Consider the following 26,553-nt stretch of genomic DNA (forward strand, 5'->3'; position numbering starts at 1 on the left):
GAGAGAGATAGAGGTAAAGAGAAATCACTCTGGCGGCGGAGGGGGGTGGCCACACTTCAGCCCCTTCTTCTCTAGTCTCCTCTCTGGTTTTTGGCATGTACATACACATACCTGGCATGTTTTCAAGCTCCTGGGTCTGGAACCCAAACCATGCAGTCAGAGATGTGGGATCCAGTGTCTTAACCTCCATGCCACCTACTGGCCTGACCCCATATTGGTTCCGTCTGCGTTAAGTTTTTTTTGTTTGTTTTTAATAGTACTGTAATACATTTATATTTCCCATCTTAACCATTTTTAAGTGTACAGTTCAGTAGTGTTAAGTATATTCACACTGTTGTGAAACTCTTCTCATCTTGCAAAACTCTGAAACGTTATACTCATTAAATAATAACGTCCCATTTCCCACAAAAGTGGAATCATGCTGTATTTGACCTTTGTAACTGACTTATTTCACTTAGTACGGTATCCTCCAATATCCATAATGTAGCAGGTGTCATAATTTCCTTTTTAAGACTAAATAATAATCCATTGTATGTATGTTCTACCTTTTGTTTATCTGTTCATCTGTTGATAAGATATATGGTTTGCTTCCATCTTTTGACTGTTGTGAATAAAGCAGTTATGGGTGTTTACGTTGAGAACTTCTTTTAGTTCTCAAGAAATGGAATCAAGGGAACCAGCAGTTAGTGTAATGGCTATTTTGCTGGACTCCCACGTAATCGACCGCGGTTCGTGTCCTGGACCCGGTGACTTAAAACTCACGCCGGGCGCGTGTGCGTGCATGCCCAAGATCCCGAGAGGAGAATGGAGGAGAAGGGATTGCGGCGTGACCATCCCCCCGGGGGGTGATTTCTCGCTTTCTGTCTCTATGTCTCTCTCTGTCTGGCGAGCGCATGCACCCTGTAGCAGAAAAAAAAAAAAAGAAAGAAATGGAATCAATCAATAGGTTTAAGTACATTTTAGCTTCCTTCACCACCACCCCCCAAGTTTATTTATATACATGTTCCATGACCAAGAGAGGCGGAGAGATAGGCACTGTGGTCCACCTCTAACTTGAGCCAGCCCTAGATTATAGGCATGTGTGCATCCCACGTGACTCTGGTCATGAACCCAGAACCGTCCCTCGTGGGTTACCCACACCATCTCTTCTGTCGTCTTTTTTTTTTTTTTTTTTCCTTTAAATTTGTACAGGGCTTGTGTGCTTACCAGAGAGAAAGGTAAGGAAACACCCACCATGGGGCTGGCCATGCCACAGCCTCTTCTCCATTTCTCTTCTTGGGATTTTGGGCATGCACACATGCGTGCCTGGCATGTTTTTCAAACAGCTGGGTCTGGGGCTTGAACCGTGCAGTTGGCCATTTGGGATCTACTTGCTTGCACAACCATACCACTGGCTGGTCCTCACTTCTGCCTTTTTAATAGCTTTTGCACCAGGTATTGAGACTCTATTCCTGGAATGCTTTTCAACTTGAATTAGTCTGGACTTATTAGGTTGTAAGTAACACACTCACTTCCAACTACGTAATGCTTTTTAAAAGCAGAGTTTAAGGATGTGGCTGTTACACAGAACCCAAGGACAAGAATGTGTTTGGGCTTCAGGAGTAGCTGAGATCAAGGACTCAAAATACCTCCAGGTTTCTTTTTATATGTTTTATCTAAGTATTTGCAGTGGTCTTGTATCTCTACTGAAGAAAACCATGCATTTCCAAAGCCTCTCAAATGTGTAATTTATAGATAAGGTACTATAGGTGAGAAACTCTTTAAGTTCCATTTCTCAGTTTCCTGGTACCCCAACCCCATGCCAACTCCGGGTTCCATTTCACTTTTTACTAAGTATCCTACACAGAAGTGAGCGCAGTTCCTAAACAAGTAACAACTACAAATTCTGTGGTTTTCCCCTTACCTAGTGGAGGATGACCCCCTGCTCAGGTCCATTATTGGTGCTGTGACTTAGTGTTGCCAGTGCTCCATTCTAGCAGTGGAAGGACTTTGGATGATAGCCGTGCTTTCCCTAGTTTGGTCTTGACTGGTACCATGCACATTTCTTATATCCTGCGGTCTGTGGGCCAACTGTCCTACCAGCGCCCCAACCACCATCCTGTCGTAGTGTAAATGGTGAGGGGGGGACCATAATAAAAAAGAGAGAGAGCAAAAATATTTATTTCTGTCAGTAGTTTATTCCTTTTAACAAATAATTCTTGAGCACCTTCTATATGCCAGACACTGGTTTCACCCCGGGGATATAAGCACAAAGAATATAGAGCATACTTGCACCATCTTCTGCAAGGTGGGACCTTGAGAGAAAATCAGCAAGTCTTGCATTTACCCATTTACTCGTTTTGCTGGCGGAGGACTGGCTGCCCTTGAGAAGACGCCCCAGATAGGCTGCCCTTTAGCATATGGAGACATGGAGAGGGGCAGGGTTGCGGGTGGCTCCAGAGACCATACTACTTTTTCTTTCCCATTCCAGTAAGATGCCCTTTGTTTTAACCTAGGGTTTGACTAGGGGTGAATAATTATAGACTACTGATGATAGAATGCTCTAAAACTTTAGTTTACTATTTGTTCATTTCATTTTAGGGTATTGCATTTGATAAATAACCAATCCAGTCATATTAGACTTTTTTCTTCCTTTTATTTATTTATTTTTACTAGAGGATGTGTGCACTTGCAGGGAGAGAGAAATGAGGAAAGAGAGAAAGCACCCTCCGTGGGTCATAGTCACACTGCAGTCCCTTCTCCCTCCTCATGGGATTTTGGGTACACACAGGTATTTGACCCATTTCTCAAGGCTCTGTGTCCAGGACTGGACTTAAACAGTAAGCCATGTTGGATCCACCGTCCTTAAACACCAGGCCACAGCTGATTCAATATATTGGGTCGTTGGAAAAAGTCATGAATGTCTATGCACAAATGCATCATGACTTTTTCTGACGACTCAGAAATTAAGAGTTTTTAGTGTCCAAGATTGCTAAGGAGAATAGGGCTGAGTCAAGTTCCGTAATTCTACCTAGCTTTCCAAATTAAAAAGTTTTGTCTCTCAGGCCATGAATAGAAAATTCTGGGTTTGGGCAAGCTGGCCCTGTGGCCTAGTGGTAAGGGGACTGGATTTCAAATGGCCAACTGTGGTTTGAATCTCGTCCCAGATGGCTTAAAAAACACACCAGTCATGTGTGCAAGTCCCCAAAATCCCAGCAGGATGAAGAAATGGAGGAGAAGGTGTAGCAGGGTGCAGGTGTAGTATTGCTCATGGTAGGGGTGTGGTGCTTTCTTCCTCTCCCTGTCTATATCTTTTCTCTGACCAGTGCATGCGCCCTCTGGCAATTGAAAGAAAAATGAAGAAATTATGGGTTTAGAGCATTCTGAACTCTTTAGATGTTACCCCTCATCGCCAGCAGCATTTTTTGGTCACATATATTTTATAATGAGGGAAAGGAGTGACATTTATGAGAAGACTTGCTCTGAGTATTTGAAATGGACTGTCTACATTCGATTTGTCAGAGTCTTACAGTTTCTCCCCCCACCCTTTATTTATTTATTTATTTATTTATTTATTTATTTTGCTATTGGCACATACACTCACCAGAGACAGAGAGGGAAAGTGAGAAATCACCCCCCAGGGGATGGCCATGCCATAATCCCTTCTCCTCTCAAGATTTTTGGCATATACACACCCACATCCAGTGTGGTTTTCAAGCCGCTAGGGTCTGGGACTTGAACTGTGGTCAGCCATGTGTGAGTCCAGTACCTTAACCACCACACCACTGGTAGTTGGGAGAGTCATGATGTATTTTTCTGTGCAAAAATACATCATGACTTTCCCAATAACCTAATAGAATTCAGTTGCTGGAATTCAGCAAAGGATCTGACTATGTGACACTCAAAGGTTTCAGATCCCTGGCTTTAGGCAGAAAAGGTTTTGCTTAATCAAATTTTATTCATCTCTTGTATGTCATATCTCCTCTCTGGGGAGCCAGATAGGATTAGATTGCATTGTCTTGTAGAATTTTACTGAATTAATACATTTTTCTCTGATTACTCATAATAGCCGAAAGATGGAAACAACCATCAACAGATGACTTGATAAACAAAATGTGGTATATACATGGACTATTATTCAGCCATAACAAGAAATGAAATACTGATACATGCTACGGCTTAGATGACTCTGGAAAACATTAGGCCAAACATAAAAATTCAAATATTAGATGACTGGTGTTATATGAACTATCTAGAACAGGCAATTCCATAGAGACAGAAAACAGATGAAAAGATTGCCAGGGGATGAGTAGAAGTAGAAATGGGAAATGAATGCTTCATGGGTCTGGGATAATGAAAAAGTTTTGAAACTAGAGGTGGTAGCTGTGTAACATACAACATAGATACTCTAAGTACTACTTAAGTGGTTAAGTATATGAATTTCATCTGAGTTTTTTTTTTTTTTTTTTAAGAATTATTTAATTTTGGGACTAGCAGTTAGTGTAATGGCTGTATTGCTGGACTCCCATGTAGTCTACCGCGGTTTGCATTCCGGACCCGGTAGCTTAAAACTCACGCCGGGCGCGTGTGCATGCGTGCTCCAGATCCCAAGAGGAGAATGGAGGAGAAGGGATTATGGTGTGGCCATCCCCCCTGGGGGGTGATTTCTCGCTTTCTGTCTCTCTGTCTGGTGAGCGCATGCACCCCATAGCAAAAACCTCTCCAGAAAAAAAAAGAAGTATTTAATTTTATTTATTATTTTTTAATTTGATGAAAATGAGAAAGAAAGCTAGCTGTCAGGTCTAGGATTCAAACCGTGGTTGCTGTGTGAGAGTCCAGCGCCTTAACCACCATGCCATCTGCAGGCCCCTCACCTCAATTTTTCAAAAAGGCAAAATAATCAATAGTTTGATGCTGTTAGTCAAAAGCACTTACAACACCAGTGTAAAATTGCTGTGTACTTTGAATTTGCTTTTTTTCCCTTGCAAAAACCAAATTTTAACATCAAATTACAAGAATATACAAGGTAAGGTGCCCTTGGGTTGCATAACTTAGTTGCTGAACTGTATTATCTAGGACACCACAATTAATTCCCTCTCATTCTCAGCATATTAGCCTTATCATCATTAGGTCTCTGATGTTCCCGAAGTTCCTTCATGTTCCCAGGATGGTTATAATGGCTTTTTTTTTTTTTTTAAATTTACCTTTTATATTTTAAAACTTTTCAAACCTGCAGAAAAATTCTAAAGATTCAGAAAGAGTACATATACCCTTGTCACATATGTGTATACTTGCCACCTAGATTCAACAGTGGTCAGTATTTTTGTCATACTTGCTTTCTCTGAGATTTTTTGGAATCATTTGAAAGTTGTGGACTCACAATCCATTGTCTTTAAAATTTCAGCATGCATATTCTAAAAATAAGGACATTCTTTTGTGTAACTACAGACTTACTACCTAATTAACAAGATTCTTCTGCGAAAAATATTCAGTCCGTATTTTATTTCTTCAGTTGTTCCTAAATGTATCTTTCACAACTTTTCTTTTACAGTGTATTTCTTTATTCTGAGAGTGGGAGGGGGTTGCATGCACACACACGCACACACACACTCAGTGGGTACAAATCTGGGATCTTTTCATATAGCTTCAACCTGTCACAGAGCAATATGTGCTGTTACGCCACTGAGAGTGGCCTTTATTTTAAAGAATTAAGATCCAGTCAAGGACCATATCTTGCATTTTGTTGTTAAATCTCTTTAAGTGTAGAACAATGCCACCGTTTTTCTGTTCTGTGGCAGAATACTTAATGTTTCCCTTGGAAAAACATGCAGCTGCAGATGTTAGTTGAAAGGATCAGTTGTAAAAAGTAATAAAATTAATGGATCAGTAAATGTTCAATAAAAGGAGAGAAGAAACAATTTTGAACTTGGGACTTTAAGAAACAGACAGATGTTGTGATGAACTTTCTCTCTTCTTTGAATGAAATCTTCCACAAGTTATTTCTTTTTCTAGCTGTCATTACATATGAATAGTAGCCATGAGTTACTTTTTAGGTTTGAAAATATCGACAGTCATCTTTAGCCCATCTCCCATCCCCTACTTGTAGTAACTCTTCTGTTTTAATGAAATTGTTCTTAAACTTAAAAAAATTAAAAAAGGTCTTAATTGCCAGAGTGCATGTACACACTGGTCAGAGAGAGACAAAAAGAGAGGGGAGGGGAGAAAGCACCCCTCAGTGGGGTGTGTTCCACCTCAAATCCTCTTTTCCATGTCTTCATCCTGTTAGGATTTTGGGCATGTGCACACGTGCCCTAGGTACTTTTCAAGTTGCCAGGGCTGAGATTTGAACTGCAGCTGGCTCATGTGGAATCTGATTCTGTAAGCCAGTAGGCCACAGAGCTGGCCCAGGCCTTAAAATTTATGGTAGTTACAAGTATATGGTTTGGCCCTTCTTTTTGGCTTTTCTGTTAGATTTCTGTCAGGTTGTTGTTGAAAAGAACATAGTAACTTAGTAAGAACATCTATTTTGCTAAATGTTTTCCAGCCAGATGACCTTTTTTGATCTTTCAGAGATGGGAAGGTCTTACGGCCTTAGAAGTATTGGCATCCCACAGGTGAGGGAAACGTGAGGTTCAGGGGAGCTACTGCTTGAAGCCCTAAGATACTATTCTTCATGCCTGACTAGATTGATTCATTTTTCTGATTTCCTATTTTAAATGATGTCCAAATAAGGATGGTAATTTTCTTTTTCTAATAAATAATTTAGATCCTTTTGAGTTACTCACTTGTTCAGATAATCTAATTTTATTTTCCTAATAATCTGAGCTAGTACTCAAGATTTTTGACATCCCTTCTTTAATTTATTTTCTTTTTTAGAGAATTATTTTATTTAACTTTATTCATTTACTTAATTTTTTTTGACTAGAGAGGGGGAGAGAGAGAGAGAGAGAGAGAGAGAGCGAGAGAGAAAGTAAACTGCCAGGTCTGGGACTCATGCTGCGATCAGCCATCTGGGAGTCCAGTGCCCTTAGCCACCACACAACCTGTTGGCCCCAGTTTTCTTAACTGTTTTCTACTGACAGTTTTGGGGCGATGTTCCTGGATATTCAGAGTATAGATGTTTTTTCTTTGTAATACTCGTGATCTATGGCCTTAGGTATGTAACATGGTATAAAAATAAATGTTCTGTGTTTATGAAAATCTGCAAGATTATCTCTTTTCCTTCAAGAATTCAGTTCAGCAAGGAGGTTACAACTGATTTATTTATAGAATTAAAGATGGTAATATGTTTTTAGGAAAATCAGATATTCAGAGTATTGCCATATAATCAGAAAAGTCCTGGGTATAAATGAAAAGTTGTGAATAGCCTTTAGGTATGGCTATAAATTCCAATAATTGACTGCCCAGCCTGGGACACGTTTACCTGTCCTTGCCTCAGTGGCCTCATTCTATAAAATGAAAGTTGAGCAGAATTGTATTTTATCAGGGAACACATGTCAGTGTCAGCACAATCTTCTCCACTGACTTGGCTTGTACTCCAAGTAAAAGAATTTTGACTCGATTATCAGTGCAGTAGAAACGGTTAGGGTAGCAAGCCCATTTTTCACCTTAAGGAGGAGAAACTGGGTGAGGGGCAGTTGTAGTTACTCTTATTTAAATGGCACTGGTTAGCTGCAGTCAGCTAAATGATAAACTTAATGAAAGCAGAGGCCATGCTTACCTTGCCAGCAGCTTTCTCTAGTCCTAGGCCAAGTGTCTTGCACTTGGATGAATGCAGCTTATTCACTAAGTATTTGTTGGCTTGGTGCTTTGGTAATGCTCTCTGGTGTTTTGGTCGTGCTCTGCTCAAGAGAAGCTGGGTCCCATATGGCAGCCATGGGTTGAATCCCTGGCCTGGTCAGACTGAAACATACTGAACATTGACATAGGTGGCCCAAATCCGAGAGGAGGGAGAACTGGTAGAAAGGAATTGCAATATGACCAGGCCTTGTGGAGAGTGCCTCTCTTTCTCTAGCTCTCGCTCCCTCTCTCCACACATGCATTTCATCCTAAGTAATGAGGAAAAAAAGTTTTGAATGACTGCCAACTTAGGACATTTACACACGCCGCTTCAGCAGTCTTCATAGCCAATCGTTTAGTGAGGTATGGGTGCTATCAACACAGTTACACAGATAAATAAAGCTGACCTACAGGCTTAGCCACTTGCTCAACCCCGAAGCCAAGCCTAGGAGCTGACACTAAAAACTATACTGATCTAAAAAGTTATTAATTGTGGTAATACCTATATAATATAAAATCAATCATTTTAAGTGTACACTTCTGTGACATTAAGTATTGATATATTCACAATGTAGTGTTTGTGCTTTTTTCCAGTTAGGTTGTTCTCATTTGTTCTTCAGAGTGCTTTTAACCATCTCAAATTCAAACTTTCGAGTAAAAACAAGAAATCTGAAAGTTTAAACTTTTAGACTGGATTGAACATTTCTCTTTTCCATCACTTCAGTGATATTTCACGTAGAATTTCTTGTTGGCCAGTAATAGCTGAGTATGTTGTGTTGAATGGGAATGCATGCTATCTTGTCCACTTTTCTGACACTGAATTGGTCTGTTCCTACTCGCAGGAGCTGTGTCCCCACATTTGGCGTTGTGTACCTGCCTGATGGGCTGGAACGCCACTGGGCTGAAGTCCGCTTTCTGCCTGGACTTGGGAAATAAATTTGCTTTGTCATCCTCCACTCAAACTTCCTGCCAGAATTCCAGTTCAGTACTTTCAGTTTCAGTTTGGCCTTTAAAAATGTTTCTTAATCTTTCTCTGGCTGAATTAGCTGTATAACACAGGTGCAGATAAGCACTTTTCTTGGCTTCAGCGGTGAGACAATTAGGACGTGTGAAAGGAGACCTGAGGAAGGGTGTTTCTGCTTGACTTTTCTGTTTGCTAGTGTTCCTGCTGCAGTGGTCTCAACGTCCTGTCTTGATGGCAGAGCCCAGGGGTGAAATATGACCCAGGCTAGGGATGAGAATTGGCAATTGTCCTGAGTGCACAAATAGTTTATTCTCTACCAAGCATATTTTACAGCCAAGTGAACAGAAACAATACAGCAGGCTACTTGCTGGAGACTTGTGGCAGAAAAATTATCTTTACAAAAAAGGGACTTAAAATGTTCGTGAAATGCTTCAAGAACAACAAATTGCAAGTTAGGCTTATTTTTCTTTTCTTTTATCCATGATCTCTAAGTGAAAGACTGAGTCCAGATGTACTACTTCTCTTTTTCCTTAGAATTATTTTATGTAACTTTATTTATTTTAATTTGACCAGAGAGGGACAGAGACAGGTGTGTGTGTGTGAGTTTTAAGCTGCTGGGTCCAGGACTTGAACTATGTTCAGCCCATGTGGGAGTCCAGTGCTCCTAGCCACCATACCATCTGCCAGACCCCATTTGTACTTCTAAGCCTTTGTGGATGGTAGGGGCCCAACTTTTCCAAGTTCTACCAGTCACATACTCTTCCCTTTGTGTTTCTGTTTGCTAAATAGGAAACTGCTAGGCAGTCAAAGTCCAAGTTTTCTTATTAAACAGTCAACAGAAAGGTGGGGTTTGGCCCCTAGCCTACTTCTGCGCCATATAAATTTCATCAGGCACATGCACAACAGGCATGCAGTTGGTGTTGTGGTAATTCCAGTCGTTGACTAATACGACAGGCCACCATTGCGGAGGCTTGACCTAAGGTAGCTGTTCTAAGTATAGCCCTTCTTTCTGGCAACTGCACACACCTGGAGGAGCAGGAGCAGGCAGTCCCCCAGCGGGAAAGTATTTGCTGGTAATAGCATATCTATTGAGCAGTTGTAAACTATCAGGCTTATTTCATGGTATGCTTGTGCATAATTAAAAGCCCACTGGATCCATTGGCTTATGATTGGGTTATGTTTAGAAACAAACATGCAGTTTGGGTTATTATCTCTGTGGGAACTGGGGGTGATGTCACCTGTTTGAGTAAGACTAGAAGAGAAGCAGTCAAGGTAATTACCAAAAGTTTCTTTGATCTCTGTAATAAACACAGCTTACTTAAACCCCTTAGTGGCCTTCAGTGTTTGACACTGATGAACTAAGCTGTTAGTCATGTGATTCTGTTCAAGTGGGGACTCTGGTTTATGTGCTTGGTAGTTCCTCTGACTAAAAGGAATTTGTGAGTAATTGAAAAGAACACAAACATTTACAGAACAGTGCTTCAAATAAAGAAACTACAAATTGCTCATGAGCGTGTAAGAAGATACTCAATCTGCCTTACAATGAGAGAAGCATATTTTAGCTTTAAAAGAAAAATATTGCCAGAGGGGGCTAACCAGTGGCCTGATGGTTAAGGCTGGATCCTACATGGCCAACTGCACAGTTGGAGTTTTGGACTTGGCAGCTTGAAAAACATGGCTGGTGCGCGAGCATAGATGGTCAAGATCCCCAAAGGAGAATGGAGGAGAAGGAATTGCAGCATGACCTGAGGGGGTAATTTTTTCCGTGTTTCTTTCTCTCTGGTGAGCACACGTGCCCTACAGCAAATTAAAAATAAAATGTTGGGACCAGCAGATGGTGTAATGGTTATGTCGTTAGACTCCCACATAGTGGGCTATGGTTCAAGTACTGAACCCGGCAGCTTAGATCTCACACCAGGCACATGTGCATGCATGCCCATGATGGAGAGAATCGATTGAGACATGACCATGCCCCCCAGGGAGTAATTTTTCACTTTCTGTCTCACAAGTACACACATCCTGTAGCAAAACTCTCTTAAATGAATAAAATTTTGCCAAAGAACGTGTACTTGCCACAGAGCAACAGAGAGGGAAGGGGAGAAAGCACCCTCTACCATAGTCCCTCCTCCTCCGTTTCTCCATCTGTTGGGATCTGGGGCATGCATGCACGCGCAGTCAATGTGACTATGTTCAAGCCACTGCATCTAGGTTGCAAGCCATGCAGTTGGTCATGAGAATCCAGCTCCCACGGCCAGGTACTGGCCTGAGAAAAGCATTTTAAGACCTCACTGAGGGACCAGCAGTTCGCGTAATGGCTGTTTCTGGACTCCCATGTAGTTGACCACGGTTCGAGTCCCGGGCTCGGTGGCTTAAACTCATACCGGGCATGTATGCATGCATGCCCAAGATCCTGAGGAGAAGAGAAGGGATTACAGTGTGGCCATCCCCTCTGGGGGGGTGATTTCTCACTTTCTGTGACTCTGTCTCTCTTTCTGGTGAGTGTACGCACTCTATAGCAAAACTTTCAAAAAAAAAAAAAAAACCCACCTGAATTTTTTTTTTTTTTAATTTTTAGAAATTCAAAGGGGACCAGCATTTAGCGTAATGGCTATGTCGCTGGACTCCCATGTAGTCAACCACAGTTCGTGTCCCTGACCTGGTGGCTTAATCTCACGCTGGGCGCGTGTGCGTGCTTGCTCAAGATGCCGAGAGGAGAATGGAGAAGGGATTGCAGCGTGGCCATCGCCCCTGGGGTGTGATTTCTCGCTTTCTGTCTCTCTGTCTCTGTCTGTCTGGTGAGCGTACACGCCCTATAGCAAAAACCTCTCCAAAAAAAGAAAGAAAAAAAAAAGAAATCAAAATGTTGGAAAGATCCTATTGATGAGCAAATAGGAGAATTAGGTACCTCTTATGTTCTTGGTGGGGTCATTAGTGCACAGTTCATTGAAGAAAGAATTATTAAATTTCAGTTGATGACCAGAGAGAGAGAGAAAGGGAGAGTGAGAAAGCAAGCTGCCAGGTCCTGGATATGAGCCCATTTGGCCATATGGAAATCCAGCATCCTTAACTACCACGCCACCTGCTGGTCCTCATCTTTTTTTTTTTTTAAAGTAATTCAGATTTTAAAAAAACCTTTGTTTTGCTGTAGGGAGTGTACTTGCTGGAGACATACAGCTAAGTAGAGAAAGACAGAGGGAGAAATAGTTAAAAAGCAGCTCCTGGGGAGATGGCTATGCTGCAGTCCCTTCTCTATTGTCGTCTCTGGACTTTGGGGATGCACATACACTTGCTGGTGTGTTTCTCAAGCAACTGGATCTGGGTCTCAAACCACAGAGTCTGCCATATAGGATCCAACCACCTTAACCTTCACACCATCTGCTGGCCATAGGTGTATCTTTATTTGCCTTAGGCACATGCACTTGCCAGAGAGAGACAGACAGACAGGTGACAGACAGTGAGAGGGAAAGTGAGAAGTCAAACCCCAGGGGAGGATGGTCATATAGCAATCCCTTCTCCTCTCTCCTTCTAGGATATTGGACGTGCATGCACTTGTGCCCGGTGTGATAGTCAAGCCACCGGGTCCAGGACTTGAACCAGAGTCAGACATGTGGGAGTTCACCTGTGTAATTGCTATGCCATCTGCTAGTCCCATGTAGCTGTATCTTTTATTTACTTATTTTTTGAGAGGTTTTCGCTATAGGGCATGTGCACTCACCAGAAAAAAACAGAGACAGACAGAGAGACAGAAAGCAAGACATCCCCCGCCCCGGGTGTGTGGCCACAGTGCAATCTCCTCTCCTCCATTCTCCTCTTGGGATCTTGGGCATGCACACACACACACCCAGTATGAGTTTAAGCCACCAGGTTCAGGACTCAAACTGCGGTCATGTGGGAGTCTAGTGACATAACCATTATGCCAACTGCTGGTTCCTTAGCTGTATCTTTTAAAACATAAACATATACTTTTGATCCAGTAATATCTCTTAAAGGAAATCACACCATAGATATATGTATATACAACTATATATGTTTTAACTTATTTGTGGAAGACTTGGAGATTGGAAGGAAACACAAAAATCAGCTAGTTATTAAGTTGGTGCAAAAGGAATTGCAGTTTTGGATCATGAATTTACATCTTTACTAATCAAATGGGGGGGGCTGGCAGGTGGCATGGTGGTTAAAGACACTTGACTCCAATATGGCCGACCATGGTTCAAGCCCAGACCTGGTGTTTGCTTTCTTACTTTCTCTCCCTCTCTCTCTGTGTCTCTTGCTCTGGTCAAAATAAAAAATATATATAATAAAATAATAATGATGAATAAAACAAAGGAAATAATTCTTTAAAAAAATAGGAACCATTACAATTAATTTTAATTTTGTCAATGAGAGATGCTGGGTTGTCAGAAGTAGTGCATTTTTGCATAGCAAAACACATCATAACTTTTCCGACTACTCAATAAGTTTATCCTATAGCATAAAAATCTGTGCTTTGGGATTTGATGAACTCTTGAAAAGCATCTTTTGCATTCTGCTGGTTGTGGAAGTGTTTTCTCTGCAAAAAGTTGTTGAGATGTTTATAGAAGTGAAACTTGGTTGGAGAGAGATCAGGTGAATATGGCTGATGAGGTAAAACTCTATAGCTCAGTTCCTTCCAACTTGGGAAGTGTGGGTTATGTGACCTGTGGTTGGGCATTGTCGTGGAGAAGATTTGGGCCCTTTTTGTTGGCCAGTGCCGCTGCAGGCGTTGCAGTTTTCAGTGCGTTTCATCCATTTGCTGAGCGTACTTTCAGACGTAGTTTCACCAGAATTCAGAAAGCTGTAGTGGGTCAGACCCCACCAAACAGTGACCATGACCTTTTTTTGGTGCATGTTTGGCTTTGGGAAGTGCCTTGGAGCTTCTTCTCTGTCCAGCCACTAAGCAGGTCATCGCCTGTAATCATGTAAAATCCACTTTTCATTCCACATCACAGCGTGATCCAGAGATGGTTCATCATTGTTGCAGAGAATAAGAGAAAATCACACTTTAAAAGGACGATGTTTTTGATTTTGGGTCAGCTCATGAGGCACCTGCTTACTGAGCTTCTTCGCTTTTACAATTTGCTTCAAATGCTGACTGACTAGAGAATGGTTGACATTGAGTTCTTTGGCAGCTTCTGGTATAATTGTAAGAGGATCAGCTTTGATGATTGCTCTCAATTGGTTGTTGTCAACTTCCAATGACCAGCCACTAGGCCCCTCATCTTCAAGCTTCTCTTCTTTGCAAAATGTCTTGAACTACCATTGCACTGTCCATTCGTTAGCAGTTCCTGGACCAAATTGGTTGTTGATGTGAGTTGGCGCCACTGCTTAACACAACCTATTTTGAACTTGAATAAGAAAATTGCTCAAATTTGCCTTTTGTCTAGGATCATTTGTATAAGATACATATAAAATAGGAAGCAGTAGGCAAAAATAATAGAGAAGTATGCATTAAAATGATGTATAACATAACCACATTTATTTAAGAATGTATCCAATATCAGAGGGGAGCCTTGGGGTACTGACCCCCCCCCCAACTCCTGCCACCTTTTTCAGCTGCCAAAGCGGCTGTCTTTGTGTGGTGCTCTCCAGAGACAGAGAGGCAGAGTGAGCAAGCACCCTCTGTGGGGAATGGTGATGCCACAATCCCTTTCCCCCTACTTCTCCCTCCTGTTTGGATTTTGTGTATGCACACACATGTACCTGGCTTATTTATCTCAAGTCAGTGGGTCTAGGACCTGAACTGTATAGTTTCTCTGTGGGATCTAGCCACCCTAACTGCCAGGCCCCTGGTTGGCCTGAGCATACTCTATGTACTGACAGAGATGTTTTCAGGGTACAGTGTTATGAAACTAAAACAAAGGGCAGTGTATATTGTTTATGCTACCAGTTGTATAAAAAAAAAGGCAGAATAAGAATTTATATTACATTTTCTTATATGTGCATAAGGAAATTCTAGAAGGATATTAAAGAGAGTAATATAGTTATCCCATGTATATACATGTATGTGTATGTTTGTGTTTAGACGAGAAGATGGTTAATTTTCATGGAAACTTCAAATCATTTGCATAGCTTGCTTTTTCAAGTAATTAAATAATTAAAGTATTTTTAAAAGTAGAGCTTCTTGGGGGCCAGCAGGTGGCGTGGTGGTTAAGACGCTGGACACTTGGACATGGCCGACCAGTGTTCAAGTCCTGAATCTGGTGGCTTGCTTTCTCATTTCCTCTCTCTCTCATTCTCACCCTCTCTCTCTGCTCAAACTAAAAAAAAAAAATAAATGAATAAAATAAATAATTATAGAAAAAAAAAAAAGTGGAGCTTCTTTTAAGTCAAGTCGTAGTTACCGAAGAGCTCCCTTTTAATTCTCTCCCTTACCCATTCTTATTCGTGTGGGTGACAGATTTCCGTATATATACATTTTTTTTTTGAGAGGTTTTCGCCATAGGGTGCGTGTGCTCGCCAGACAGACAGAGGGAGACATAGAGACAGAAAGCGAGAAATCACCCCCCAGGGGGTATGGTCACGCCGCAGTCCTTTCTCCTCCATTCTCCTCTCGGGTTCTTGGGCACACATGCACACGTGCCTGGCCTGAGTTCTAAGCCACCGGGTCCAGGACGCGAACCGCGGTCGACTACATGGGAGTCCAGCCACATAGCCATTACGCTAACTGCTGGTTCCCAGATTTCCGTATATTGTGCTAATGGTAGTACTGTTTGTCACTTTCTATGTGGGTACCCAAAAAAGACAGTGATACATGCATTTGTTGGTCCCATTGTTTTTCCTGTTGTTTCTCCGCCAGAATTAATGACTTTCTGTAGACTCGGATACTAGGCGTCTCCAAGTTCTGTGACACAGCCCAAAAAACAATGGCTTTCTTTTGTTTGAAAATTAGAACAATATCCTCTAGGCAGGACTGAGTCTTTTGCCTTTTTTCTTTGTTTATAGGAACCTACAAGCAGCAATTGGCGCCTATTATGACTTTGAGAGCCCAAACATAAGTGTGCCCTCTATGTCCTTTGTTGAAGATGTCACCATAGGAGAAGGGGAGTCAATACCTCCTGATACTCAGTTTATAAAAACGTGGCGGATCCAGAATTCTGGTAAGTGCACCCTGGGCAGTCTTCCCTTACCCAGTTACCCAGTGTTCTTTCCTTCTTACTTTTTTTTTTTTTTTTTAAATAATTATTTTATTTAACTTTATTTTTTAAAAATTTGACCAGAGAGGGATGTGGGGGGAGGGAGAGAAAGTGAGAAAGCAAGCCACCAGGGTGGAACTTGAACTGTGGTTGGCCGTGTAGGAGTCCAATATCCTTAACCACCACACCACCTGTTAGCTCCTCTTTTTCTTAATAATTAAAAGAAATGAGGAGGAAACATTTTTAGCTTAGGTATATGATTATGTAGCCCTGAATTTTATTTTCTGTGTGATAATTGCGTTTTCTTGTACTGCCATGATAACCATATATCGGTGACATATCCCTTACTCCAGTATAGGAAGAACAATTTAGGTTTCATGCTTCCAAGCTACCCATGACTTGGTGGCATCTGAACATAATTCAGTCTTCATTTGGAACTAGGAACTAGGCTTGTATACGGTGGGGTATTGTCTCCATCTGTACAGTTCTGCTCCATCATTTTATTTCTGCTCTAATTAATCTTCCAGTCTTTTCCAGCAGGCTAAAGGAGGTATATCCTTGAGTAGAACAAGGTAGTTGAAAGAGCTGTGAGCATCTGCTCTTTCAAAAGCTCATTTCTTTAGTCACAAGGATGATTCTGTCTGAAATTTCATTGGGCTATCTGAGACATTAGTCTCACCTTGAAAAATAGGATAAGAAGTATGGGAATTTGCTCACAGTGGGAAAGAGGGAAATTGTTAGTGGGGAGAAAATTCCCAAAGACATTGTTTTAATATACTGCTTCTTTTTTTTTTTTTTTTAAAGACAAATTGAAGTTAACCATAATTCTTTGAAAACTGTCTATGTATTTGGTAACTCTTAATTATTGCTTTTGTTAGTCTTTACTAATAACTTGTTATTTAAGTGGAGTTAGTACCTCCTGTCCCAGCAAATGACAGTTTATATTGACTGCTTAAAGTCTTCTTTCACTTCCTTGTTAATGGACTTTAAGGGAGATTTTGAGAGATGAAAAACTAGGCAAAAAGCTACATATGTATAGGAGTTGGGGTACTCCACCTAATAAGGTAATTTGATGAATGATGGTATAAAGCAGTGGGGACTTACATAAAACTATAAAATAGTAACCTTTTATTAACTCACTTTACATTTCAATTCTCTACAGTTTCTTTCTTTGTGATGGGAAAGACTGGTTAAACTAGCCTTTTATATATAATCTGTGTATCAAATTTAGTTATTAGTTTTTCTAACATTTGGAAGTACTTCCTCTTTGGAGGAAAACCCTCTGCATCCCTGACCAGACTCTCAGAATCTGAACTGACCCAGTGTTGTGGACAATCAGGATACCCGTAGCTTAGTAAAATTTTCATTAGCTCCTTTTCCCTTTGGTTATAACAGTGTATTGTTAGTTTGGAGTCACATGATAACACAAGGAAAATAGCCATGTTTTCTATTTTTCTTGAAATTACTACTTGTTGAAAGTATGATATTCTTTATTTGTCTAATTTCTTTTTCTCTTAATTTTACCTCCCCCCCCCTTTTTTTTTTCAGTTTTGCTTCCACCTTTATTTTTTTCAGTTTTCCTATAGGGTGTGTATATTCACTGGAGGGAGAGAGAGGAAAAAGAGAAATTATTCCCCGGGGGGATGATCACTCTGCGGTTCCTTCTCCCGTACTCTCCTTTGGGGATTTTGGACATGCACACACACAAGCCCAGCATGTTTCTTAAACTACTAGGTCCTGGATTCAAACCATGCAGTTGACCATGTGAGATCCAGCATGGTCATGCTCCCTGTGGGGGTGTGGTGAGAGGGGTGATTTTTCGTTCTGTTTCTCTGGCAAGTGTGTGGGTCCTATGGAAAAAAAAAAGCTTTAGAGGTTCATCCAGCAGTATAGTGGTTGGTCAACCGCATTTCAAGTCTTGGACTCGACTGCTTAAAAAACACCCAGGCGTGTGTATACATGCCCCCAAAATCCTGAGGAGATTGAAGGGATTGAGGGCTGGCCCATCCACTCTAGGGGGTGATTTCTCACTCACTCTCTCTCCCCCTGGTGAGCACATATAACCTATAGCAAACTTATAAAAAAAAAAAAAGAAAAAGTTTTTGAAATCTGCACATGAAATTTTTTTTCTTATGAATTACATTTGTTTGAAAGTATTCCTACTTCAAAAGTTTTAAAGTTAAGCCAGTACCTTGTTTTCTGATACTGAAAATGGTCTTTCTGTGAGTTTGTTTTTATTTTTTTAAAGACTTATTTTATCTAACTTTATTTAAATTTGAGTAGAGAGGAACAGAGAGAGAGAGAAAGAAAGTGAGAAAGCAAGCCACCAGGTCTGGGACTTGAACCATAGTTGGTCATGTGGGAGTCTAGCACCCCGAACTGCTATGCCACGTCCTGGTCCCTGTTTGTTTGTAAATGTTGAAGGTTAAGAATGTTTCCAAGGCCGACTGCATCGTCTCCAAGAACTTCTGAGGGCGAGGACCCTCAGGCCGGGCTGAGACTTGTCCTAAATAAACAGTAAAAACTTTAAAAAAAAAAAAAAGAATGTTAAAATGTCCTCAGTAGTTACCTTGTTGCAGAATAACCCTTTTTTTCTATTTTAGAAAGCCTGTTTATATATTTACTCACTCATTAGACAGTTCCTTGGGTTTATTATGAGTTTAGGGGAGGTTGATATTTAATCACTAGAATGTGAGATCAGAACCCCAAAGAACCTGCTTTTCAACCTGACTTAGAAAAACCTGTATTTATAGGCCTGCCTTTTCCTCCTGCCTTTGCTTCGTAACTTCGGCTTAAAACGGCTTCTAAGACTATAGTCTGTAAAAGAGTGTTAGCCTGAACACCTCTGTAAAAACTTACACAAGCCCAGCATGTTTCTTAAACTACTAGGTCCTGGATTCAAACCATGCAGTTGACCATGTGAGATCCAGCATGGTCATGCTCCCTGTGGGGGTGTGGTGAGAGGGGTGATTTTTCGTTCTGTTTCTCTGGCAAGTGTGTGGGTCCTATGGAAAAAAAAAAGCTTTAGAGGTTCATCCAGCAGTATAGTGGTTGGTCAACCGCATTTCAAGTCTTGGACTCGACTGCTTAAAAAACACCCAGGCGTGTGTATACATGCCCCCAAAATCCTGAGGAGATTGAAGGGATTGAGGGCTGGCCCATCCACTCTAGGGGGTGATTTCTCACTCACTCTCTCTCCCCCTGGTGAGCACATATAACCTATAGCAAACTTATAAAAAAAAAAAAAGAAAAAGTTTTTGAAATCTGCACATGAAATTTTTTTTCTTATGAATTACATTTGTTTGAAAGTATTCCTACTTCAAAAGTTTTAAAGTTAAGCCAGTACCTTGTTTTCTGATACTGAAAATGGTCTTTCTGTGAGTTTGTTTTTATTTTTTTAAAGACTTATTTTATCTAACTTTATTTAAATTTGAGTAGAGAGGAACAGAGAGAGAGAGAAAGAAAGTGAGAAAGCAAGCCACCAGGTCTGGGACTTGAACCATAGTTGGTCATGTGGGAGTCTAGCACCCCGAACTGCTATGCCACGTCCTGGTCCCTGTTTGTTTGTAAATGTTGAAGGTTAAGAATGTTTCCAAGGCCGACTGCATCGTCTCCAAGAACTTCTGAGGGCGAGGACCCTCAGGCCGGGCTGAGACTTGTCCTAAATAAACAGTAAAAACTTTAAAAAAAAAAAAAAGAATGTTAAAATGTCCTCAGTAGTTACCTTGTTGCAGAATAACCCTTTTTTTCTATTTTAGAAAGCCTGTTTATATATTTACTCACTCATTAGACAGTTCCTTGGGTTTATTATGAGTTTAGGGGAGGTTGATATTTAATCACTAGAATGTGAGATCAGAACCCCAAAGAACCTGCTTTTCAACCTGACTTAGAAAAACCTGTATTTATAGGCCTGCCTTTTCCTCCTGCCTTTGCTTCGTAACTTCGGCTTAAAACGGCTTCTAAGACTATAGTCTGTAAAAGAGTGTTAGCCTGAACACCTCTGTAAAAACTTTAGCAGGGGACCAGCAGATGATATAACGGTTACTTAATTTGACTCCATCAGGTAGTCAACCGTGGTTCGAGACCTGGACTGGGCAGCTTAAAACTCAGGCTGGGCACGTGTGCATGCATGCCCAAACTCCCAAGAGAAGAAGGGATTGTGCTGTGGCCATTGCCCGTGGGAGACGATGTCTTGCTTTCTGTCTCTTGTCTCTGGCAAATGCATGCATCCTATAGCAAAAATCTTTCTAAAAAAATAAATAAAAACTTGAGCAGTAGTTCCTAGAGACTTTATCTGTCAAGGGGCTGTGCATAAAGAGATTTGTTATTCTGGAAATTGTTCATCCAGTTGTAAAGTAGTTTTATCTCTATAAGCAGAATTATTTCCATTTGGTGAAGGAGAAACTGGCCTCCTATAACTGGGTAGCAGGAGCGAGAGGGAGAGAGAGCATGCACGTGCACTGGCTCTTTGGTGTCATCCTAATCTGGCCTGAGTCCTTTCTGGAAATAGAGTCGTAATACAGAAGTAGGACAGGCCTCAGCTGTTTCTCCTCTGGCTCTTTTACTCTCATTCATAACGTTTCCTAAGAGACAAGTGCTCACTGAAGGAGCTCCTCTCTGCTGTTGTGTTCTAGGTGTGCTGGTCACTGGGATATACAGCAGATGAGATTGGTGAGAACTGCCAGAAGTGAGACATTTGGTAACATAGATGCAACATCGCAGAACCCAAATTTTTCCTTTTTAGGGTTTTTTTTGTTTGTTTGTTTGTTTTTTTTTTTTTGCTATAGGGTGTGTGTGCTTGCCAGAGGGTGAGAAAACACCTTCAGGGAGGATGGCCATGCCACAGTCCCTTTTCTTCCAGTCTTTTATCAGGATTTTTGGTATGCACATATACATGTGCAGAGTGATTTTTAAACCACTGAGTCTGGTACTCGAAATGCACAATTGGCCAAGTGGAATCCAGTGCCTTGATGTTCATGTCCCCTGCTGATCCCTGAATCCAAACTTTTATCACTATAAAAGTACTTGGAGCTTAGGAATACTAATTGGAGGTTAAAGTCACAATTTGAAAATGTCCCTGTAAAACATATGAGTAAATAGAATTCTCTCTCTTTTTTTTAATTCAGAGAAATTTTTGCTAAATGGGTACATGCACTTGCCAGAGAGATAGAAAACAAAAAATCATCCTCCAGGCAAATGGCCACGTTGCAGTCCCTTCTCCTCCATTCTTCTCTCAGGATTTTGGACATGTATGCAACCCATCTGGGACATGTACGCACACCCACCTGGTGTGAGTTTTAAGCCGCTAAGTCTGGGTCTACAAACCGTAGTGGACTAGGTGGGAGTCCAGTGATGCAACCACCACACCATCTGCTGGTCCCCAGAATTCTCTTTACCAACACTTATAGCTTCTAAGTTGTTACAACAGCATGTTTTGTTACCCAGCTGCAGCGAATGTTAAGCCAAATGTTAAACCCTGATGTTTCTCTGACTCGTTATGAGAGTGTGCCTTGGGCATGCTGATCCAGAGTGATCATTATTATTTTTTTTAATTGCATAGAAATGGATATAAGACAAGACTTGGAAAAAAACTTGAGAAAGAAGAACTATTTTCCACATTTTTCTTTTGGCTCATTAAAATAGTTAACTTTCTACCTTATTCTTCGGGATGATTGTAGAGAAGATAGTTCTTTTATTCAACACATTTTATTTTGTTCAAGTCAATCTATTAGGTATGGGGAGCGGGGAAGAAAGTTTGAAGGTCTCTGCTTTCATGGAGCTTAATTTGAAGTGAAGTCTCCACAATCAGAGAAGTTAAAAGAAGATTTTCAATATTTGTCTTCTGTAGTGGTGTTCGGATGTTCTTTACTGCCTCCAAACTATTTGTGTCATCACTTAGACCTAGAAAGCCCCAAGTTTTCTGGAATGATTTGACTTCTATTTGATTTGTATGGTGCACTCCACTGTATCAAAATCGCCAAGTTTTGTTTGTTTGTTTGTTTTTCTTTTCTTTTTTTTTTAGAAACACACCCACACCCACACAACAGGGTCTTTATGTCAATCTACCCCCAGTCCTGGCTTGCCAGGATCATGGGTGTACATATATGTCCTTATTATGTACAGGGAGACCTCAGGACATGAACCAGAGAATGTTCCAGGAGGCTTCAGCATCTGGAGCATTGCATTACTGCTGTGCTGCCACAGCTGGCCTTTATGATTTTACTTTCACTTACGTTGTGTTAAACATAAAGTAATATTTTATGATCACTACAAAATCATGGCATTAATCTTTTTTTTCTTTTTCTTTTTTTTGAGAGATTTTTGCTATAGGGCATGTGCACTCGCCAGAAAGACAGAGAGAGACAGAGACAGAAAGCAAGAAATCACCCCCCAGGGGGATGGCTACACCACAATCCCTTCTCCTCCATTTTCCTCTCGGGATCTTGGGCACACATGCACACACACCCAGCATGAACCACTGCGTCCAGTATTCGAACTGTGGTCGACTACATGGGAATCCAGCGACATAGCCATTATGCTAACTGCTGGTCCCAGCATTAATCTTAATACTTGATTGTTAGACTTAACATGGAAAGTCATAAAACAGATTAGTTTTGGGACCAGCAGATGGCATAATGGTTATATTGCTAGACTCCTATGTAGCCACCTATGGTTTGAGTCCCAGACCTGGCAACGTAAAACTTAAACAGGGTGCATGTGTGTGTGCATGCCCAGGATCCAGAGAGGAGACTGGAGGAGAAGGGTTGCAGTGTGGCCATCCCCCAGGGATGATTTCTCACTCTCTATCTCTCTGACTTTCAGCGAGTACATACGCCCTATAGCAAAAAAAACCTCAAAAAATAAAAAATAGATTAGTCTTTTCTCTTCACTAGATCTTTACTCCATTAAGCCAATTTGTAACTGAGACTTGATTTAAAGCCCTATTTATCATACATCTCCAATCCACATTTTTTTTTTGTTATTTATTCATTCACTTCTTTTTTAATTTGACCAGAGAGAAAGAGAGAGAGAGAGACAGATAGAGAGCGAGAGGGAAAGCAAGCCACCAGGTCTGGGATGCATGGTCGGCCATGTGGGAGTGTCCAGCGCCTTAACCACCATGTCACCTACTGGTCCCTCAATTCTGCATTTTAGGTATGCTTAGCCAGGTCCTCCACTCAACAGTTTTCCCCTCAGCCATCAGTATCTTTTTCAGGGTTATCTGACCTAACAGTTGTGATTGTAAGAAAAGGTGTGTGTGTGTGTGTGTGTGTGTGTGTGTGTGTGTGTGTGTGTGTGTAACAGCTCCCAGAAGGCAGATGATTATTTACTCACATCATAGCAAGTTAACACTTCAGAGCTGAGGGTAGATAACCCTTCACTGTTTTCTTCAAGAGACTCTCCAAGTGCCCAGATTGAGCAGTACTTGATACCAGTAGGATTACCAGGAAGAGCAGGACCCTAACAAAATCATTGCATGTTACCCATTTGCTATTTTACAGCCAACTCAGTTTCCATGGACTTCAGTAACGCTCCCTCTTTTGCACATCTTACAGACCCAACCATCTCTGCTGTTTGTGGTTGTCTGCCCAGGACAGCTGAGTCATTCTCTCACTCAGTTTTGGTTTACCTTATTTTTTTTGAAAGTTCAAAAACATACATTCTTGGGAACCAGCAGTTAGCGTAATGGCTATGTAGCTGGACTCCCACGTAGTTGACCGCGGTTCGTGTCCCGGACCCGGTGGCTTAAAACTCACGCCGGGCGCGTGTGCGTGCATGCCCAAGATCCCGAGAGGAGAATGGAGGAGAAGGGATTGCGGCGTGACCATCCCCCCTGGGGGGTGATTTCTTGCTTTCTGTCTCTAATGTCTCTCTCTGTCTGGCGAGCGCACGCGCCCTATAGTGAAAATCTCTCAAAAAAAAAAAAACATACATTCTTGGGTTTTTCACTAAACAAACATTGTCTTGTTATAGATATTTTGTATATGTGTGTTTTAAAGAACAATTATAAATTCAGCCTTATAGGAGTATAATTTCTCTCTTAGATTTTGGTTTTTAAAGAGACTGACGTTTCTAAGTAGCTTCATGTCAGCTACTGTTTTTCTTGACCTAAGACAAATACCATGCCAAGGCTCCAGAGATGAAAAACAGAATGTACACAGATTGCTAATATATCACCCAGTCATTTCACCTGATTGCCTTTTATAACACTAAGAGGGCACTTTGTGGGCAGGTGGTTTGGTTTGGTTTTTGTTTTAATTTGCCAGAGTGTGTATGCACTTGTCTGAGAGAGACAGACAGAGAGTGAGAAAGCATCCCCCCATGGGGAGTGGTCATACCTCAATTTCTTCTCCATTTCCCTCTTCTTTGGGATTTTGGGCACTTATGCACACAGTGCCCAGCGCTTTTCAAGCCACTGGGTCCAGGACTTGAACGACACAGTCAACCATGTGGGATCCAGCTGCTCTAACCACTGACTGGCCCACCAGCAGGTTTTTAAAAGAGGGTGTGCCAAAACCTAGTGGCCACTGCTTCAGCTGCTACCCCTTAAGACCTAGTGGCCACAGAGGGCCCAGTTCATAACTGAGCTGAGATCTCAACAGGATTCTGGTTGCTTTTCTTTCTTTAGTTCCTTTCCAGCAGTGAGCCATCAGGTATGTCAAAACCAGCCTGGCACTTCCAGAGCAAGGAACTAAGGTATCCTAGAGTCCTGGCTGGTAGGAGATAAATTGTAAGCACCCTTTGTCCTGTGAGTCTTTGTCATGTCCACTTTTCCATAGTAATTTATTTTTATAGTGAATTAAAAAAATACGTATATATATATTCCCAAAAAGGATATGTAGAAGTTTCTGTTTACAGTTAAAAAGGAATATATTGGAGTGGGCAGGTGGCTTGGTGGTTAAAGACGCTGGACTCTCCTACATGGCTGGCTGTGGTTTAGTTTCGGACCTGGCAGCTTGCTTTCTCACTCTTTCTCTAGTCAAATTTAAAAAAATTATAATGATAATAATAATAAGTTAAGTAAAAATAATTTTTAAAAAAGGAATATATCAGTTACCGCATATTGGAGAGACCTCACAGGCAAGGTTGTATCCAGTGTATGGCTACACGCACCACTCTACTAGTCGTAACTAGTCCACCCATAGGTTTCTCATTTTAGATCATTTACATGAAAATAGGACGCAGGAGTAGGTACCAAATAAGAACTTCGTCACTTCCAATGAAGGAAAAGAATTCCACCGAAACCATTTCTCCATACCCCATTCTTCCCCTTGCACAGGCACCTCTGACTGATGCCATTGCTTCTGAGCACACAGTTCTCTTTTTTTTTGGAGAGGTTTTTGCTATAGAGTGCGTACACTCGCCAGACAGACAGAGAGAGACAGACAGAAAGCGAGAAATCACCCCCCCAGGGGGGATGGCCACGCCGCAATCCCTTCTCCTCCGTCCTCCTCTCGGGATCCTGGGCACACATGCACACCTGCCCAGCGTGAGTTTAAGCCCCCGGGTCCGGGACGTGAACCGTGGTCGACTACATGGGAGTCCAGCGACATAGCCATTACGCCAACCGCTGGTCTCAGAGCACACAGTTCTTTGATGTTATTAGAGGAGATCACCCCTTGTTCGTAATTTCTCCACCATTGTTTGAACCTGGTATCTGGACTTTTACTTGTGTTTGCAGAGTCTCTTGAGCCTGGGTATTTCATAGTTAAGGACTCCCCAGAAAATGTCATATAGCAGGCAGAAGGCAATTTTTTTTAAGGTTTTTCCCATAGGGCATGTGCTTTTGCCAGAGAGAGACAGTGAGAAGGAAAATTGAGAGATCATTCTCTGGTGGGGATGACTGTGCCGTAGTCCCTCCTCCTCTATTCTCCTCTTGGGATTTCGAGCATGTGCACACACGTGCGTGGCATGATTTTCAAGCTGTTGGGTCCAGGACCTGAGCCACAGTTGGCCATGTGGGAGTCTAGCTCCTGTTAACCACCACACCACCTGCTGGCCCCAAAAAAGGCAATTTTAAAGTGAGATTAGTATTGTAGAAGTTCTTATATGTTTCCTCCTCTTTCTTCAAGAGAAAAGCTGGAACGATCAGATATATTTTTACTTTGTCAGCTTAAAAATTTCCAGGGAAGATGATGGATGTGTTACTTGAGCAGAGAAAGCAGACTCCAGAGATGTGGGCCCGTGCTTCACTCCATGGCTCTGCACAGACAGCATTCGTCAGTTCCTTAGATTCAGCATAACGTGTGTCCTTTCCCGGGTCACCCAAAACACATTTCTTCTTGAGCAGCTGGTTTGATTTTGCATATGTGCATTCTCATAGGGTTAGACTTATTGGTCCCATAAAGATAGACTGATGGTCAGAAGTTTTGTTGATCCTGATCTATCACGTGAGGCATTATAAAGCTCAGGGATCTGTGGGTAGGTTTGTATGTATGTGAGACAAAGAAGAAGGCTGCTTCTACAGTTTGTAAGAAACCGCACCCAGCATAGGATCACTGATTGTCTAACATTTTTTTCTTTTGCTTGAACTCAGGGGCAGAGGCCTGGCCTCCAGGGGTTTGTCTTAAATATGTCGGGGGAGACCAATTTGGACATGTGAACATGGTGATGGTGAGATCGCTAGAGCCCCAAGAGATTGCAGATGTCAGCGTCCAGATGTGCAGCCCCAGCAGA

The 26,553-nt window shown here is 41.6% G+C and overlaps 1 protein-coding gene across 2 annotated transcripts in view; it reads left to right on the forward strand.

The window, feature by feature from the left end:
• Positions 1–26,553, forward strand: part of ILRUN (inflammation and lipid regulator with UBA-like and NBR1-like domains) — a gene marked incomplete in the record, with an annotated part of 119,891 nt that overhangs the window by 35,536 nt on the left and 57,802 nt on the right. For both annotated transcript variants that reach the window (XM_027770210.1, XM_027770209.1), the window contains 2 exon segments: positions 15,686–15,840; positions 26,414–26,553. In XM_027770210.1, the coding sequence (XP_027626011.1) occupies positions 15,686–15,840; positions 26,414–26,553 (295 nt within the window).

This window comes from Tupaia chinensis, unplaced genomic scaffold (assembly GCF_000334495.1).
Source record: "Tupaia chinensis unplaced genomic scaffold, TupChi_1.0 Scaffold000116_1, whole genome shotgun sequence".
In the NCBI taxonomy this organism is placed as follows: domain Eukaryota; kingdom Metazoa; phylum Chordata; class Mammalia; order Scandentia; family Tupaiidae; genus Tupaia; species Tupaia belangeri.